This window comes from Mustela putorius, unplaced genomic scaffold, assembly GCF_011764305.1.
Source record: "Mustela putorius furo isolate JIRA1106 unplaced genomic scaffold, ASM1176430v1.1 tig00000589_pilon_pilon_pilon, whole genome shotgun sequence".
NCBI lineage: Eukaryota > Metazoa > Chordata > Mammalia > Carnivora > Mustelidae > Mustela > Mustela putorius.
The window spans coordinates 3,723,497-3,740,423 of record NW_025421425.1 but is presented as its reverse complement, the minus strand read 5'-3'; the positions used below and the strand labels follow the sequence as shown (position 1 = coordinate 3,740,423).

Genomic DNA, 16,927 nt, shown 5'->3' with positions numbered 1-16,927 from the left:
AGCTTGTACCTGTTAATCCCCTTTATCTGTCTCACCCATTCCTCTACCTACCTCCCCTCTGGCAACCACCAGTCTGTGCTCTGTATTTAAGAGTCTGGGTTTTTTGGTCTCTTTTTCCTTTGTTCATTTGTTTTGTTTCTTAAATTTTACATGTGAGTGAAATCCGATGACATTTTTGTTTTTCTGACTGACTTATTTCACTTAGCATTAGACCCTCCAGATCCAGCCACGCTGTTGCAAATGGCAAGAGCTCACTCTTCTTTATGGCTGAGTAATATTCTGTTGTGTATATTTGCCACATAAAGAGGGACACTTTAGATCTAACTACTATACTCATTATTTTCCCCGAGACTCCTCTTTGTCTTCCTATTTATCATTTGCATCCTAAACTCAATGCCTAGTACTGAGCCTGGCCCACATTTCGGTCAGTAAAATATTTTTAAATTAATGAGTTATTTTCTAAAATGGTATCAGTATAAAAAGATGTTCTACAGATGAGCAGCGCATAGTGATTGAGAAGCACAGACTGTGTGGCTTTAAACAGTAGTTCTTCCCCTGTTACTTAGGGGAAGTTCACCTCTCTGGACCTGTTTCATTACCTGCAAAATGGGGATAATAATAGAAGTGCAGCACAAAATTGTATTAGTTGTGTTAGTGATGCTTAAGAGCCTAGAAGATCACATAGGAAGTACATAATTAATATTATTATATTGCCTTGTAAAAAATATTTGTTCAGTTGTAACTTAAATTTTTAAATATGCTGCCATAGCTGATACCTGATTTGTTACAACCATATATTCATAGATACTGTTCTTTTGTACACCTGTGAAGACTGGTATGACACAGTTCTCCATTTTTTATTGTTTTTCACCTAAGAAATACTTAATTGGAAGAAAGGTAAAACACCAGATTTTACATACTTAAACAGTGTTTAGATAATTAAGATTTTTGTCAAATATCATGTTGATATATCTTTGAGTATTATTTTCTTAAGACCCTTGAACTTTTGTATTAAAAAACCTCAATCTCAAGTGTTTTTAATAATCCCTGCAGGTTGCTAAAGGTCTTTTTTTGTTTGTTTGTTTGTTTGTTTCATCTTTTAAAGAAGATTCTATTTATTTTTTATTTATGGAGTGAGCAGGGATGGGGGCAGAGGGAGAGCGATGGACAGAATCTCAAGCAGACTCTGTACTGAGCCTGGAGCCCAACCCTAAGATCATGACCTGAGCTGAGCTGGTGGTTTAACTGAGTGAGCAACCCAGGCACCCCACTAAGGTTTTAATATTAGATCTTTAAAACTTCTTTTTCCTTTTAAAATAATATCCTTAATTAATTGAAATTTCATCTTTTAGAGATCACAGAAGTTCATCAACAAAATAGACACATGAGAAAGTAGATTATAATCCAACTTACTTTTGGACCTCTCCATCCAGAAACATCAATAACAACACCAAAATACTGATACACTAAAAAGTAGGAATTTCCTACCTAATTGGCAGAAATTTTATTTTTCTGTCTGGACATAAAGCCTCAGTTTCTTTATACAAGAGTTATGCTTATTTTCTTCAAGTTGATTTATATATCTGAACTCTTATAATTGACTAATTTTATAACTAAATATTAAAATATTCGACCTCTCATTAAGGAACGACTTGTGTATTAGAGAGTGGTGCCTGCTGCTTGTGGGAGATGTTGTGAATATTTAGAAAAAGGAGAAAGAATTCGAAAGTGGGAGGTGGGAAGCCCAGTGCTGGAAAGAGACTTTTTCTCAAAGTTAGAATAATAATTAAATTGTGAAAGAAATAATTTTAAAAAATAAAGTAGAAACATGATGCACATGGACTTGAAAATGATAAATATTATTATTTTTAGATCGAGAATATGATATCATTACAAACAGACCTATTTACTCATATCTGAGATTTAAAATATGATATGATTATGTAGAATAATTGGAAACATAGAGAAGTTTCTTTTCAGACAACTTTATTGAAAATTGCCTTCAGAGATCAGAATGAGCTTGATCTAAGGGGTGATGGACTTCACAACACAGAAAAAAGATGTTGGCATCAGGATGCCTTAGAAACAAGGCTCCCTCTTTTTAAGATCTCAAAAGTAATTAGTATCTTAGTGATGCAGCCAAATTACCCAAAAAAAACCTTTCCTGAAACTCATGGGTGTTGTTTTATAGTCAGATTTGCAATGTAAAAGAACTGTTACATTCAAACACTGAGAATCCCGAGGTTTAATCAAAATAATATATGACCTGTACCCCCGAAACAAATGATAATTATATGTTAACAAAAAAAATAATAATACATGACAAAATGTCAGACATTCAGGTGAAAATCCTTGACCACTGTTGACTTCTGCCTTCACAAACTGGATTTGCTATTTTTATTTTTTCCAAGAATCATTGTTGTCCTCTTGTAAAATGAAGTTAGTAGTAATTCCTTTTTCTCTTCGATGGACCGGAAGATTTTTATTTACAATTGCAGTAAAATGAATAACGTGCTATAAGGGAAGCATAGCATTCACTTGGCAAGTCATAGAGTAAAAGATGACTCGTGTTTCTTTGCCGTTGGAATCAGCTTCTTGTCTGATGGATTCTTGTGTGTTTTTGTTTTTTTTCTTTAGATTTTATTTATTTATTTGAGATAGAGAACAAGCAAGAAACACCATGAGCACAGGGGAGAGGCAAAGGGAGAGGGAGAAGCAGGCTTCCCACTGAGCAGAAAACCCGATGTGGGGGTCAGTCCCAGGACCCTGGGACCATGACCTGAGCTGAAGGCAGACACATAACCGACTAAGCCACAGAGATGCCCCTTGTCTGATGAATTCTATAGTTTAAAATGTCATTTGATGGACAGAAGAACTAGCTACACATTTTTCCAAAGAAGACATACAAATGGCCATCAGGTACATGAAAAGGTGCCACCATCGTTAGTCATCAGAGAAATGCAAACCAAACCCTCGCGTTGTTAGAAGGACCATCATCGAAAAGATAAGGGATAACAAATGTTGGCAAAGATGTGGAGAAAAGGGAACCTTTATGTGCTGTTGCTGGGAATGTAAATTCATGTAGCCACTATGGAAAACATTATGGAAGTTTTTCCAAAGATTAAAAATAGAACTACCGTATGACCCAGCAGTTTCACTTATGGGTGTATTTTGAAAGAAAATGAAATTAGAATCTTGAGGAGAGATCACTCCCACATTCATTGCAACATAACTTCCAGGAGCCAAGATATGCAAACAACTTCAGTGTCCATCAGTGGACACTTGGAGGAGTGGGTGGAGAAAATGTGGTGTGTGTGTGTGCATGTGTGTGTAAAATACATTCAGCCATGGGATAGAAGGGAATCCTGTCATTTCTGACAACATGAATAAAGCTTAAAGACATTATTTAAGTGAAATAGGTCAGATAGAGAAAGACAGATATGATACACTATCACCTATATGTGGCATCAAAAAATGCTTCACTCATAGAAACCAGTGAGACAGGAAACAAATTGGCCACAAAAAACAGAGCTAGGGATTGATAGTCATTTTTTCATAATATCTAATCATCTATTTAAAATTATTTATCGATCACATACTGACATATTTGAATTCCCAAGGTGTATTTAATAAATATATATTCCGAAATGTAAGAGAGGTTCTTTGCTATGTAACCTTCACCAGTGCGATGAAACCTCTTTACACACATGATTTAGATTTACTCTTTAATCAAAGCTTTACCTTTTCCCTGAGGAGTAGGTTGTAGTAAGCTAACTACATCACTTAAAACTTCCAAATTTCTTATGTGTGCATAAAAATGTCAACATATCCTGGTAACTATCAAAAATTATTATGACTCTATTCAGTTTTTGTTTTCTGTATTTTTTTTTCCTGTAAGGCTAGTAGAGACATTTATTTAGAAGATTTCTTAGTCTGTGACAGCAAGTGAAGTTGCGTAGGAGTCGTTGAAGCTCTGTTCTAGAATTAAATTTAAAACACTGATGGGCAGTTTCCCTGCTTCATTGGATTAAACATGTTTTCTAAGTAATGCAGATCATTACAGTGCAAGATTTTGTCCCTGACTGCCCACTGATAGTACTTCTGGGAAAAGCTAAACAAAACAACGTGTGGTTGAGGTCTGACATCTTGAGAAACTGTCAAGTGGCAGATATGTATCTGGAATCAATATGTTGGGCAAATTGCCATAATTTGAATGGACACTTCCAAGTACGAGGAATTGAGACCATGTTAGACGCCAGCGTGCGGCCAGCATTTGGGGACTTCCTGTTTCATAGATGGTGACAGTCAGCGTTGGTCGTTCACGATAGTATAATCGTTGTGGACTGGCTTTTGAGCATGATTTTTTTGGGGTGCCAGATTTTTGTCATGTCATTGTGATTGAGTGGTAGAACATAAAATGGAAACCTGCATTTTCGTTTCCAGTATTGTCTGTTAGGGAGAATGTCCAAGGGGTGCACTTTCTCACCTGCAAGCTTGGACACGGTCGTTGAGCTTCTTGCGCAAGACACAGGGTTGGAGATGGTGGCGAGGCTGCCGAAGCTGTGGGGATTGGGTGGGGGGGACTCCAGGGCTGGGGTGTTTGGCAGTGACAGTGTGTTCTGGGCAGTCACTGTGTGTGACCAGCGCTGTCCTGGGAGCTGTGCTAAGCACGCTTCTTTGAAGTTTCAGCCAGAATAATAGTCAGTCGACCGCTGAGCCTCTTTATTATTGAATGTCTTAGAACTTTTCCTCTTATTCAGGGGGAGCCAACATTTAAGGTATTGTGCCCGCTTCCGTTTCCCTTCAGCTTCCTGTTAAACTGTGATGGATCTGTAATAGCAGAATCTCGGACTTCCCTGCTCTGGCATAAGGAGAAATGTCCCTCCAGCTTAGCAAACCCTTGCGACTGGCTGGTGAAAACAGCCTTGTTGTGTCTGAGGAGCTAGGATGGTCATTGATTTTGGAAGTGGGCCCCTGATTCTCAGGGATGACGAGCCCCCAAACTTTATATTGTTTTTTGTCATCATCATTAATTTCATCCAGATCTGTTCCTACTTTAGCATTGTATGTTACCCACAGTCATTAATTTGAATATTTCTATTCTCATCGTCCCACACCTGCATTTCTTCTCTGCAGTCTCTTTAAGCAATTGAACAACATCAAGCCCTTCCTCCTCCCTGTTACCTTTGTAACGTGAACCTTCCTCAGGCTGTACCTTTATCATGATGAACTGTAATGATCATACGTCTTCCGGGATCTTAAAAATCTTTTAATGTTTTCGAAATTGGGATGCTTCTTAATGTGACTGTTGCTCCCCTTTTCCTTGAAGCCATTTGGGATGGATTTTCTGTCACTGGCAAATGAAAGCATTATGAAGTCCCAGCCGCAGAGCCACTGCCCGCATCGCCCTCCCGCTCCGTGTTTCCAGGCTCGCGCCGACGTTCCCTGAACGCCAGCCGCAGGGCTGCCTTTCCTGCCCTTCTCACCTCACTTTATAGATTAATTCGGATTCTTTTCTCTCTGCCAGTAATCCTCTGCCTTTCCAAAGTCGACCAGTCGAGCCACTGTCTTCTCTCAGCTGTTCCCGTCACTAGGATTTGGGTACCTGATCACTGTCAGGTGAGATCCCACTATTAGTATCTTACCCGTTGGGATCTGACCTCAGCTCGAGGGGGACACAGTATGCACCCCGGTTGCACCTTCAGGTTCTAAGCACGGCCGGGGCAGGAGGGGCAGCTACTCACCATCCCCTGCTGGCTCCTTTTCCAAAAGCCTCAGCTTTTCATACATCTTAAGATCGATGAGCTGTTGACTTAATGTCATATATATTGTCATAATGGCGTCGATGAAAATGCCCGAGATCATGCTTTAGGGGACAGGACCGTGAGACACCAGAGGACCCTCTCCTGTCCTCACCGACCTTATTTTGTTAGAACTCGGCTGTTGATGCGTCTGCGCCGAACATGACCTCTCCTCTTCCTTCTCGCTCTGCAGTCTCTACAGAGCCTTCCTCTTTATGTCCAGACACAATGTATGTCACTGAGAATAGCATTCAGGTGGGCCTTAAGTCTGTGGTGATGTTTAGGTTGGTCCCATTCCCCCCGCAACCATTGACAGCTCATGCAACAGCACGAAGTGGATCTCCTGACGCACTAGTTGTGTTGGACTTTCTACCGTTCCCGCGTCTCTGAGCACACGTAGAACCATCATCCCCTTGTGTTTGACGTGAGACTCTGACTCTCAGATCCCACGTCTCTCCTCCCAGTCATCATATCTTCCCGCACAGCTGCACGTGACCTCGTGTCTCTGATCCTGTGAGTAACATCTCTTCCCTCACCGCAGAACTGTCAGATAGGACTGGGCACATGTCTGCTTCCTGGCTTTGCCTTGGAGTTGCATATTCTAAATATGACTCAAAACTTCCTTGCATGGTGCTTTCCATAAATATTGCCAGGATCTGATTGTAAGTTGTGAGTTGCCAGCATTGAGTCCCAGCAACCTCAGATCCTTGTCTGACTGATGCCCCAACGCAAGGAGCCAGCAGCCCAAAGGTATGTACCTTCTTGGGCATTCGGCTGAGAACAAGCCATACAGCAGTCCCCATCAGGTTTCAAAAGAGTGGCTTTCCTGAATTGAAATTAAAAGGTGTCATAACAAATACCATTCAGAGAAATGCTCCTAATGCCAAGCCCATTTTACTTAATGTTACATGCTCTGCTAAGCGACCATTATTGATTTTACACTAACAGTTCATATATTATCTCAACAAATATTTATTAACGGCTGCTGTATAGTAGAGACTGAGCTAGATGTGGGGCATTGAACACAGACCAAGACAAACTGAGCTTTTGCTCTAATTATACTGAATTTTGACAGCTATCAATTATTATAGTCTGCATATCATTAGGACAAGCTGTAATTTTAAATTTCTCTGTAAAAGGAAGAAATAAAGATGGATATACTTTGATGTGTGAAGAGAGCATCTGGGAGACAATGATGCTGTGTCTGTTCCTCTGCCTGTTGTTGGGTTTTGATATTCACGACATCCTAGCTGCAAATACAGAATTGCAGTTTTGGAGACCAGAGTGATTACACAAATGAGGTGTTTGCTGTTTCACGTCACTAATTTATACAAATCTGCACACTCCCTGCAACGTAGTATTAATAATATGCTTATGTTGTTTCTGCAGTTTCACAAGATCATAAGCTTACTCATATCACCTGTAGAGTGAGTGGAAGGTTATAAAAATTCCATATGATCAATTATATTCAATGTTAAAACATTGAATTGGACACATAAATGTATGTGTGTGTGTTATATATGTCTACATATACATATGCATATGATATATACATATATGTGTGCAAATATGTACATGTATATATATGACAGTTATGTCTGGGGTATTCTAATGGCCAGTTTCTTTACTCACTTGCATGAAACCATAATGGAAAATTATGAAAGGGATGCCCAATGATGAGGTAAAGCCTAAAGTCAGTCTATTGCACTAATATGTTTGTGTTTTAGATCATGGGCTCACGAACAGGGAGGGGCACTGTCTTGAAGAGGGCGGATCCACGAGGGAAGGAAATAACTCTAGATGTGGCCACACACACGTGGGGTTTGTTAGTTTTGTGTGAGAGTCAAGGAAGTTCATGTCTGAGAGTCTTCACGGAAGCCATTGGCGAAAGCTGAAGGAAGATGAAGAGAGTTCTAGGAGTTTCTAGCAACTCTAAAGAAAAAGATAAAAATGGACGTGCCTAAAGAAAAGGAAAAGGGGGAAAAAAGATGTGATACGCAGTGTTTAGAAGTCATCAATCTTCACATTGCCTAATTCATATCAGAGTGTAGCTTCTGACTTGAGCTGGTCTCACCGGCCAAGAATTTAACGGCAAAGAAGAATCACAGAGAGATGTGGTTTGGGCTATAAGTTTGCATGTGAGGTCATCTTCCATCACCCAAAGTAGGTTTTACTCAGTGTCAACATTTTGGCTAATGGCCAGTCACTTAGACTGAACCCTGAAATCGTCTGGACTCTTCTCTCTTGGCCTTACTACCACATGCATACCTATTAGTAATCCTGACAGTTCGTCCTTCAAAATCTATTTATGATCTGACCCCTTTTCATGACCTACTGCCAAAGAATAAAGCCGCAGATGAAAGATTACATCCGGGGATAGACTATTGGTTATAGATCGATAGACCTTTCTGCAATGATGAAGATTTTCTACATTTGCACATTTGTACATTTCTACATTGGATGTAGAAATACATGTAGAAGTACAGTGTACAAATTGTACATTTCTACATTTGTAATTATCCAGTACAGTAGCCCCTGGCCACATGTGGCCATTGAGCACTTGAAATGTGAATAGTGCAACTAATAAACTGGCTTTTTAATGTTATTGAGATATAAATAGCCATGTGTTGCTAGAGGCTACCATATTAAACAATGCAAGTCTAGCTAATCAAATATTTATTGAGTCCTGTAGTATGCAAGGGATTTGGAGATCCTGGGCTTTGAAGTAGGTGGGACCTGCTAACCTGGGAGAAGAAAGAAGCAGGTCTCTGTGACAGCAGAGCATGAGGGTCTGGGTGTAACACAATGAGAAGACAGTTGAAAGGATAGGAGGTTATTATGGGTTATGGATTGGGAGGAAGAAAGACTTCAAGAGGGGAAAGACCTCCTCAGGGCCGAAGGAGCTTATCACTGAATTAGAGAGGAGGAGGAAATCAAAGTAATGGTGACAGGAGAATGCTAGGTAGCTCATTGAATTGGGTGATTGTGTGACACCAGAGTCCATCAGTTAATGGACTTTGGCCACCTGATATCAAAGTCTCTTGGTTTGCAAACTGACCTCCATACTCAGAGGGCAGGGAGAGACTGAAGAAAGAAGCAGAGACCACTCTAGATTGGTAGGCGGCAGGTTGAATAAGTAAGTGAACTTATTGACAAGGTTCAGCTTGGGTGGTTCCGCAGCCACTGGGCGGAATCTTTAAAGTTTACACGGGGGGCTCCTGGATGGCTCAGCGAGTTAAGCCTCTGCCTTCGGCTCAGGTCATGATCTCAGGGTTCTGGGATTGAGCCCCGCATCGGGATCTCTGCTCAGCAGGGAGCCTGCTTCCTCCTCTCTCTCTGCCTGCCTGTCTGCCTACTTGTGATCTCTATCTGTCAAATAAATAAATAAATAAAATCTTAAAAAAAAAAAAAAAGTTTACACAGGCCTTAACCGGGTTCAGTCATATACCCAGTATGGATAACCTCAACCCCATATTTCTACCTCAAGGCTATATTTTTAGAGCAGCTTCTGAAAGTGGGGAAGGCAAACCCACACACATCCCAAGGACAGAGTGGGGAGTAGGGAGCCTCCAATGGCCCGGGTCCAGCTCTGGCGTTAACTGATTGTCATGTGTTCTTGATGATCTCCAGCAAAGCCATCCATTGCTGGGCAGAAGTGGCCAAAGAAGGAACAAATTTGAATTATAAAATATAAAATAAGAATTGCACTTTCTTTTTTGTGCGATGGAAGTTCATAAAATATAGCATTGAATGCAGCCCTTGAATTAGGAGCAAGAAAAAGAGTTTGGCCTTTTAAAGCGCACTTAAGATTTTAACATGTTACCAAATCCAATGTAAGTTTACAGTGATTCACTCAGGTTGGGAAATAAAGGTTTAGAATATTTATTTGGACCTCATGAAATCTTATCACATACCGACATAAGAGTTCAAATTGAGAAGGACACTCTGTGTTTGGGGGGCTCCCTGCCTTTGCTATTGGCGTCATACCAGCCAACTTCTCTAATGTCTTACCGCATCGTCTCTGAAAGCACTAGGGGAGGTTCTTAAGAGAACATTTGTCCTGCAGGCTTACTTCACATCGGTGGGGCACAACCCGCGTATAAGCCTTCATTTTTCCTGGTTGCTGACTTGCAGCAGCTCATGCCTTTCTCCGAAGCTGAGTTTCATCTCAGATGCAGGAGTCAGCAGGGCCCTGGACGGGACAGAACGCCGGCCCCCAGGCTGCATCTTGCTACCCTCGGTTCCCAGGCCCCCCTGTATTTGCCTCACGGGGAAGCTGAGACCAGCCCAGCCCTGCTTACAGTAGACTTCCCAGCTGCCATAGTAGGAAGCCACACCCAGAGGGGCTTAAACAGCAGGAATGTCTTTTCTCACAGTTCTGGAGGCCCAGAAGTCCAAGATCAAAGTGCCAGATTGGTGTGCTTTTGCTGAGAACACTCTTTGTGGTGGCCAGCTTCTCTCTGTGTCCTCGGAGGAGGGATGGAAAGAGTCTTTTCCTCTTTTTGTAAGGGCAACAGCCTTCTAAATCCCACCCTGATCTAGGCACTTAACCTTAATTACCTCCCGAAAGGCCCCATGTCCAAATGCAGTGATATTGAGCGTTTGGGTTTGAGTGTACAGATTTGGGGCAGGGGCGGGATCCGGGGTTAGAGGGAAGAGTCCGTACAGCTGCTCCTGCTTCTGAGCGTGTCGGTATTACCAAGTCCAAATTCCAGCTCAGGAATTAGCAGATTAGAATCCACTGGCGGGAGAAAGACTTCTTACCCCGTAGCTGTATAAAGAGAATCAAGAGATGTGAGAATCTGCGGGAAAACGTCTGCTCTGCTCCTTGCCAAAGAGATCCAAAAGCAAAGGGATGAATTCTTCTATATGGAACTGGGGAAGCAGGAGAGGATGCTGAGGGCCAGTGTTGTTAACAGGGTGAGGAGGGAACTTCTCAGGGCAGTGCTGATGGGCCCGTGTGGTGAACCAGCTTGGCGGCAGGACAATTTCTTTGGGCTCTCAGAGTCCACGCACCACTTCCTCATTCCACCAACACCACATCCAGGAATTTATTGAAAACGTCCCCATAAAAATGGGATAAAAATGATAAAAGATAATGTCAATTATGACGCATTGTGAATACTAGGTACTCATTACATTTTTAGTATATGCACTGCCTAAGTGAGCACTTCGTTATGTTTTTAAACTATGGAATAATTTTTGTTGACATAAGAAATAATTCAAGCTGGGGCACCTGGGTGGCTCAGTCAGTGAAGCCATCAGCTCAGGTCACGATCCTGGGGTCCTGGGATCAAGCCCCCGTTGGTTGGTGGGCTCCCTGCTCAGCGGGGAGTCCGCATCTCTCTCTTCCTCTGTACCCCCGTCCGCTCCTATGCACACACACACTCTCTCTCTCTCAAAAAAAAAAAAAAAAAAAAAAAAAATTCATGATATGTTGCTGAACAAAAATTAAAAAAAAAAAAGTACTACCTCAGTAGTACTCCATCATGTAAATCTTACTATATAGAATGAGTTAAATCAGAAAAAAAAAAAAAATCCCATCAGAGAAACCTATACCAAATACCTAAGTAAATATCTGCCAGAATTACTGAGGATTGCTCTTCTTCTTCTTCTTCTTCTTTTTTCTTTCGTCTCCCTACATTTTCCAGATTTCCTGGATTTAACACGGATTAACTATAAATTTTAATGGATTCATTCTAATGAAAATTAAAGTACTTCACCGTTTCTTGCAAAGTCGGAAAGCTTCCAGCTTTCCACACTTACCATTGGGCAGCCCACGGCTTGCTTCTGGTGGCCTTCACGTGGTTCTCCTTCTCTCCTTGTGCTGTGAGCTCAGACAATGGCAGTGGAGTTGGGCCGTCTGACCCATTCATACACAGGGATGGCCAATGGTTGAGTTAAGTCTGGACGTGAGAAATTACGAGGCCTGGGAATTATTCCAAGTCATTTCCGTTCACTCACAGAGGTTGCCTTGGGTGTAGTGGCAGCTCCGTTTGGTGGGCTAAGCCCTGAAGCATTCACTTTTGTTCTGTTACTGCAGAAGGAGAAAGGGGGGGTAGATAAACACACTTAGAGTGTGTGGGTCAGAGTTGTCCAGTGCCCAAGGATATGCCTTGATTCATTGCGTATTAAATCCCGTATTTTATTATGACAGGTTATGCTCATTCTTTTAAAAAATAACATTTTATAAAAATTGGCATATAGACTAAGCATTTATGAGGCAGCAGCCCAGATTATGGGAAATAGGCCGACACATCAAAGGACTCTAAAATAGAAATAAAAAGGGAGAAAACCTGAGATCTAGGCCCAATTACATAAATAACTTTGGGACTGTAGATAGTTTCTTTGTCAGAAAACAGGTTGTCCAGAATACTCGTCCAGAATTTGAATTCACATGGGCCCAATAAAATTTAGAAACATGAAAGTGAAAGTAATGACTGAAAACCTGCAAGACTCCTCTCTCTCCTTAAGTAGAGAGAGTCTTCTTTGGAAGCCGCTGACATAGATACAAGTGGAGACGCAGGGTTGGGAAGGGGGGAGGCGCTGCTCCCAAGACTGTCTTTCTGTTCTTCTTGCTTTCTGCCCTTGTCCTCCTAACCCCCATCTCTAAAGCCTTTCCCAATTAGAAGGGCTTGGCTTTAAGGCTGTGTTACCTGGCACACCATTTGTTAATCTGTTTATCTAAATCCTTGTAATTACGACCTTGATCAAATACTGCATATGAAAGCAAGTTGAATACAGAACTGTACTTTCTTCCTGTCTTCCCAACCCCAGCACCATCATTATTTAAATCACTTTCTTTGATCCTGTTGGTATCCATATCCTAAAATACCTTCTGTTTTTTAGCCAAGGTTGCATTTTGCTATACTATGTTTAATTTGATCTTTACTCTTTGCTCACATCCTGCTTACTAATACCATTTTCCCCAACCCTCCTATAAATTCTGTTTGTAACAGATTTATCTTTCCAATCCTATTCTTTTTTTTTAATTTTTTATTTTTTATAAACATATATTTTTATTCCCAGGGGTACAGGTCTGTGAATCACCAGGTTTACACACTTCACAGCACTCACCAAAGCACATACCCTCCCCAATGCTATTCTAATCCTCATTGGTAATATTATTAAAACAACTATCTAAAAGACAAAAACAAATCAAAACTAAGTTGGAATGTCCAATGAGAAAATTAGATGACCAGTCTTTTCATATATTTTAAGGACAATTCTAGAATAGAACCCTTTTCAATTAGCATTGCCCTAAATTATTAACTATTAACAAGTGTATCACAGCACTGGGGTTCCTATGGAAGTTATGTTGCTTACTGTAAAACCCAGACTGCCCAGTTACAGTATAGTAGGAAATAGTTTTTAACATTCACATAAGTCCGGTTCCTGGAGGGACGTGTAATATGATAGCTTTAGGCAAGAAAACAACTTTTTTTGTCCTCCCAGACTTTTTTTGAAGAGTGATTTTGTAGAGCCCTGGTAAAAATTGTCCTCCGTTAATTATTATTTCCTCTGCTGATAAGCATCACTAGGTAATATTTGTATCAAGTACTTTGGTCTTACTGGTCTTACTTGTTTGAGAAAGATAATAAGAAATAAAATAACTTTTGGGATGCTGTTTTTAAGCTGTATCTGTCTGTTCATTTATGAATTGGGCTGCAGTAAAATGGTAGTTCAACTGGCCTTTTTTCTTTTTTTTTAGACTCGGTACTTCTTCATTTCTTTACTCTTTCTCATTATCTTATGTGCCTTTTACTTCTTATTATCTCTTCTCCCACTTATCTCAAGTATAAAACACAGAGTTGTGCGTAGATCCTGCAATATGTTTGAGTTGATAGGGGAGAAGCCATTCTGTTTACTTGTATTGTTTCCTGTTCTGTAACGACGTCACTTGCTTTCTATGTAGTTCATGATTTTCATTTTTTCTAGAGTACTGCTGAAAGTTGCCTGATAGTTACGTCTGGGTGCAGTGGCCACATCCTGTTGCATTAAGCATGTTCTTTTGCATTGCAGGAGCTATGCCTGTCCCAGACCAGCCTTCGTCAACCTCCGAGAAGACCAGCTCCCTGAGCCCTGGCCTGACCACCTCTAATGGGGATGGCTCCGAAACAGAAACCACCTCTGCCATCCTCGCCTCGGTCAAAGAACAGGTAGACACATTCCGCTTTTGTGACCTACTTATGGGAATGTACGAGAAGTTGTTCTTGCAGATGAACAGGGATGAGTCAGTGATGATGGAAGGAAATCATTATTTTCTCGCAGAATGTTGGTATTTCTTATAAAAATACTAAAATGGGACTATAATTGCTTTTGACTATGTTTTTATTCATGATTTAGGCAGTTTTCCTTGAAAAATATTCCATACCAGGGAAAGAACACTTAATAGTCAGAAATCCCTACTGGTGAAGTTTTGGTAGATTTGGTGATGGACCTGACATTTAGTACAGTTCTAGGTATGAGGCCAAATAATTGGTCTTTAGGAAATATAAAGTCTAAAAAAAAAAAAGAAAAAAGAAAGTCTAATCAACAACCAAAATAAATCCAGAAGTATAAAAAATTAGTATAGTGAGAGCAGATGAATACTATGTTGGGTCAAGGAAAATTGGTCTTTCTAGTGTTTCTGAGATAGTTCTGGAAGAATGCATTTTAGAATTTTCCCTATAAAATGAATTACAGTCTGGGTAGTTCTTCCTCCAACATTACTTTGGCCTTATAAATGGCTAAGTAAGTAAAATCTGAAGTCTTGGATTTAAAAACCAATTTTCTTAAAAGTCGTGTTTCTTGTAACTAAAAGGTTATGGTAAATAATCAAAGCAAGCTGGAAAATCAAGGTTTTTATTTTTCACTTCTTTTAGCATGTGCCGGAATATAAATCCTAATTTTAAAAAAATTAAGAAATCATCCTGTGTGTGGGGTTATATGACTCGAGGGTGTGAATAAGCAACAGCACCGGTCAGGCTATCAACAGAGAAGCTGAGGGAGGATCCACTGACAAGGGGATCAATGATGCTGTCAGTCAAATGTTTGTCACCAGGGAGGGAAGTGTGCTGCTAAGGAGGGACGCAAAGGAAAGGGGAATAGAGCCATTGGATAATCTGGTTTGTGAAAATGGTCAGTAAGTAGGGAACAGGCTGTATTGCTGGATTAGTTTGCTTCCAGAAACCCACTCATGCATGTTGGCTGATTATGTTTGAGGGGAGATAGAAGGAAGGAGCAAAGATCCGCGCCAGTTCCTGCACTCCAGATACCCTGTGTTCAAGTTGGTTTACGGCATGGTTTCTTTCTCATATATCTAGAAGTCTTGCTGGGCCACTAACTTTAGAGTACGGACAAAATGTAAGACAGGAGGAATAAATTTAATAAGAAAATGACAAGACCTATCTGATGACAACTGTAACATTTTCCATATGAAAATGTGCAGTGCTGTAATCTTTGTTTAAAATGTATATTGCTATGAACTGGCATTTACAGTGTTCAGTAACCTTTGATTAGTCATGCTTAGACATATGTAGTATAGAAATGGGTTATTTCGACCATCAGATTTTATGTATATGGATGTTTACTTCAAAATTATCTTGGATAGAAAAAAAAGGAGAACAATATTGATTGATGAAGAATTGAAAAAAATATATATCTTTCACATAAAGCTATATCCTTCGTATGTAGTTATTAATAAAAATGAGTTAGAGCTATGTATTATACCTTTGAAAAATTTATATTATCCTGTTTTAAAAAGACAATAATAAATATTTTGTGTTGTTTACCATGTTTATAAACATCTAGACAAGTGTAGGAGAAAATAAATCAAACTGTTAACATTGGTTACTGTACATGCATAGAATTAGATGGAAGTAGGAGTGGGCAGAGGGTATAGAGGACAGGGAAGACAGTCCAAAATGGGAGAAAGAACTGGGAGACTGGAATACCTACCAGTTGGATTTGGATAATAGGAAATACCACGTGAGCTGAGATAGCGTTATCTGTAGTTGAAAGAGTGGATGAGCTGCTTACAGCAAAAATACATTACTGTGAATAAAATGGCCTCCCCAAATCATTGATGAGAATTTAATAAAAACTTACTGTGAAGAGTTTTATTCTTTTAATCAGAATAGGTCCATTGTCCAATTTTTGGTTGGTAAGGTGAGATTCCTTGTGGCCGGTAACTAACATGAGCAGGCATGAAAGCCTGTTTCGGAAACTGAGTAGAGCAGCTTGAGGCACCTGCATTAGAGGCCCAGGCATCAGGTTTTGTGGGCAGCATCTGCCCAGGTGAAGGCAAAATCAACGAGTAGGTATGTCCCTGGGCGTCAATGGAGTAGCCTACTGCAGACAAGCAATATTTTCCTTCCACAGAGATTTTGTCCAAAACTATTCTTAAGGTTTCCATCATCTCTTTTCCTGAGGTCTAGACTACTGTCTGTGGAACTAAAGCTAAGTTAAATATATTTGAAAAAAAAAATAGCTGAGATGAAAGAAAAGCAACTTTAAAAGTTAATATCTTTTATGATTTTTAATGATTATATACATAATATATTTATAAATCTTCTCATCTGAATATTGCTTGCCTGGTCCTTTTTAGGTGATAATGAGAAGTAGCTTTTTTTGACTAAAAATTCCATTTCTTAAGATAGAGGAGTTCAAGGAAGAAATTTTAAGGCATCACTCTTATGTCCTACCCTGGTCCTGTCTTCTTGGGTACCAACTCTGTGGGAGAGAAGTCATTTTCTATCAGAGGAGGCATATATTCTGAGCTAACTGCCAAGTAATAGGTTGGATAATTTATTTACTCATGCATTAAATGTATTGAGCACTTTATATATGCAAAGTACAATAGAGGGTAATAAAGGAAGTACATGTATAAAGAAAACTCAGTTTGATAGTTTATTGAAATAAATTGTTATGAGTAAGAACTTAAGTTTTTAGGCAGGCAGTTAACATTGCGTAGAAATAAATTCTGGTTTATAACCACAAAATGAACTTAATTTATGGCAAGCCCTAAGTCATGAAACGCATCAGCATGACATGTATGGTGTGACTGAGATATTTGTGAACCTAGTCCTAGAGTCCTTAAAACCAGCAACCATGGCTTGCTCAATGAAAAGGTGTTTGTTGATTTT

At 40.0% G+C, this 16,927-nt stretch overlaps 1 protein-coding gene across 2 annotated transcripts in view; it reads left to right on the top strand.

Annotated features, from left to right (window-relative positions):
• The window catches only part of CTNND2 (catenin delta 2), a 900,906-nt gene that overhangs the window by 140,265 nt on the left and 743,714 nt on the right, over nucleotides 1-16,927 (top strand). For both annotated transcript variants that reach the window (XM_045082021.1, XM_045082022.1), the window contains exon 2: nucleotides 13,824-13,960. In XM_045082021.1, the coding sequence (XP_044937956.1) occupies nucleotides 13,824-13,960 (137 nt within the window). The remainder of the gene's footprint in view (nucleotides 1-13,823; nucleotides 13,961-16,927) is intronic.